Genomic DNA, 3,342 nt, shown 5'->3' with positions numbered 1-3,342 from the left:
TTTAATTTTCCATGATGTTAATCATCCGGAATGGATAAGAAAAAATAAAAGCTTTCGTCAATTCGATGAATAAATTATTAATGAAGTTGAAACATCAAAAAAAAAATTTACAGAAGCCAGATACGTGGGCTCGAGCGTCTAGAGTGGTTCACATTTTATGTACAAACATTGATATTGACTGGGTTGAAAAACTTGCGCTTCTGACGAACTCATTGGGCCCAAAACCTGTTGAAATGAAGGATTCAACAGGTTATGGTCTCAGATACGTTTGGGTGGTAAGCAAGTGTTCCGGCAGCCAGCGTAGGACCAGCCTCGGTCGAGGGGTCAGCCACATGCCAAAGGACCATCGTAGAGGGCCTGCCAGCAGGTGATGGACCGCTAGCGCAGACACCAGCCAACGAGATGTCCCAGGCCAATCCGCAGTTCCTGCCAGTAGTCAACTCAGGGGAGGTTCGTGAATCAAAAGGATTACTCTCGATGCTGTTCCGAGCCACGTTGCGGGAGTAGTCCAAGGATCCGCAAACGGGCTGCGCAGAAGTCCACCCATAGAAGAGGTTTGCAAAAATCTCATGTCTATTTAGACAATATCTGTGCCGAAAATGCGCTGAAAAGAGTAGGTACTGTACCAAAGATGCTATGATTGGAAAAGCATTACTGGCATAAAGACTCGAGCTGCAAGCTAAATGATGCATGACTACTACATTCAAGCGAAACAAGAAACACATTTTATGGGATTTTCATCTTATTGGATAATTCGTCTAAAAAAATATATTTTATTGTTGGAATTTAACTCACTGCAACATATCATTTATGCGGCTCAATATACGCCGCGCGCGATGGTGATGATTTATTCTCAGATCAAATCATCAGCCATCATATCCTCGAAAGATGTACGCTTAGAGTTAAGAAAAAAAGGAATCTCTTCGAGGAAACATCCACTTCCCGGCAATGTTATTCAAACCGTGTGGAGCACATCTCTCAGATCTACCCTTTTTTCCCCTCGTTTTGACAGATTTAAGCTTTTTCCTCAGATTTAAACTTTCGTCTCCTATGCTCTCAAGGCAAAAAAAAGCTTAAATCTGAGGAAAAAAAAGCTTAAAAACGAGATTCACGAGCACATGTTTAAAAGATGTTGGTCACACGATACAAAGACAAATCGTGTAACGTAGCAGGGATCTGGAAACATCATGTTTCATTGAGATCCTGTATGTGTTTGTGTTCGTTAAAAAAAAATCAGTTAACCGGATACATACAAGAAAATAACGATGTAATATTCAAATTCGACCAAGCTTCGGCAAAGAACATATACTTCTTTAAATGTTTAAGTCACCGTTGTTGTTATCTTCTCGTTTTTTGGATTGATTTTTTTTCGGTGATTCAATGAAATAACTGCCGTGTAGTTTACGTTTCGGTTTACTTATTTTATTTCAACCATCTTCAGAACTAATTTTATAAAAAATAAACGGAAAAAAAAAATGTTTTAATTAATTAATATAAACTTTCTCATCTTTCCTATCTACTATCTTTCGCTTACACTAATAGCTTTTTTACACCCGCTGGGGCGGTCACATTGATTTTTTCTAGTCACTGTTGATGCTGCTGCTGCTGCGGCTCGCTGTCGACTGAATGTGTTCCGTTTTGCGATGTAGTTCCATTTCCTCTTTTTCCCGCAGCTTTTTCCACAGTCCGTTGTACACGCTCGAGATGCCTTTTGTGTCCTGTTGGATGTTAACTGCACGATTCTCTCGCATCTTTATGTGCAGTTTTTCAGCTATCCGACGGTGTGTTGTATTTGGGATTCGTTCGAGAATTCTCGTTTTCGGGAAATCAAACACATGACCGGGGCCGTTTTCCAACGCATGCTGAGCTAGGCCTGTAGCTTTCTGTTTTAGACGCACGGTGGTTTCGTGTTGTTTGATGCGTTTGGCAAGAGTTTGCGACGTTTGTCCGATGTACTCATTTCCGCAAGCGCATGTGATGGCATAAACGACATTTGTTTGTTGCATGATCGGAATTGGGTCTTTAAGTTTCGTAAAGATGTTGGACTTGATTTTGTCGCACGGCTTAGGAGCTGCAATCAAATTATGTTTGCGCAAGATTTTCGCAACTTTCTCGGTCAGACATGGTATGTACGGCAACGACATGAAACGGCTACCGTCGGGTATGTGTTGCTTGTTTTCGAGGGTATTATACAAATTGTGCACTCTTCTTTGTACAACGCTGTCTATCATGTTTTGCGGATAGTTGTTTTTTCTAAGTATCGACTTGACTGTGGTGATGCTGGTTTTCCTTTTTTCGGCATCCGACAGTTTCAAAGCACGATCGATCAGCGCGTAAGCGGTGTTGATTTTGTGTGTGTATGGGCTTTCCGAGAAGTAATCTAGGTAGCGCCCAAGTAATCCTAAGCCGTGCGACAAAATCAAGTCCAACATCTTTACGAAACTTAAAGACCCAATTCCGATCATGCAACAAACAAATGTCGTTTATGCCATCACATGCGCTTGCGGAAATGAGTACATCGGACAAACGTCGCAAACTCTTGCCAAACGCATCAAACAACACGAAACCACCGTGCGTCTAAAACAGAAAGCTACAGGCCTAGCTCAGCATGCGTTGGAAAACGGCCCCGGTCATGTGTTTGATTTCCCGAAAACGAGAATTCTCGAACGAATCCCAAATACAACACACCGTCGGATAGCTGAAAAACTGCACATAAAGATGCGAGAGAATCGTGCAGTTAACATCCAACAGGACACAAAAGGCATCTCGAGCGTGTACAACGGACTGTGGAAAAAGCTGCGGGAAAAAGAGGAAATGGAACTACATCGCAAAACGGAACACATTCAGTCGACAGCGAGCCGCAGCAGCAGCAGCATCAACAGTGACTAGAAAAAATCAATGTGACCGCCCCAGCGGGTGTAAAAAAGCTATTAGTGTAAGCGAAAGATAGTAGATAGGAAAGATGAGAAAGTTTATATTAATTAATTAAAACATTTTTTTTTCCGTTTATTTTTTATAAAATTAGTTCTGAAGATGGTTGAAATAAAATAAGTAAACCGAAACGTAAACTACACGGCAGTTATTTCATTGAATCACCGAAAAAAAATCAATCCAAAAAACGAGAAGATAACAACAACGGTGACTTAAACATTTAAAGATACAAAAGTTTGATAAAGAAAACATATTTCACGATGTATTTCGTGAGAAAAATAACGGAAAAACATGGATACGAAATGGGATCAACAGTGAAATCTCTTCTAAAAACATCGATCAAAATGGCACGCATGAAAAACCGGCTCAAGTTTTTGCTAAATTGCAGACGATACAAACTTGTACCAAAAT

The 3,342-nt window shown here is 40.7% G+C and overlaps 1 protein-coding gene across 1 annotated transcript; it reads right to left on the bottom strand.

Annotated features, from left to right (window-relative positions):
- Positions 1-1,580: 1,580 nt before the first annotated feature.
- Positions 1,581-2,432, bottom strand: LOC129741620 (uncharacterized). Its single transcript, XM_055733359.1, has one exon. The coding sequence runs from the start codon at positions 2,430-2,432 to the stop codon at positions 1,581-1,583; it is 852 nt and encodes a 283-aa protein (XP_055589334.1).
- Positions 2,433-3,342: the final 910 nt, after the last annotated feature.

This window comes from Uranotaenia lowii, chromosome 2 (genome assembly GCF_029784155.1).
Source record: "Uranotaenia lowii strain MFRU-FL chromosome 2, ASM2978415v1, whole genome shotgun sequence".
Classification (NCBI taxonomy): Eukaryota; Metazoa; Arthropoda; class Insecta; order Diptera; family Culicidae; genus Uranotaenia; species Uranotaenia lowii.
This window is presented reverse-complemented; position numbering and strand designations above follow the sequence as displayed.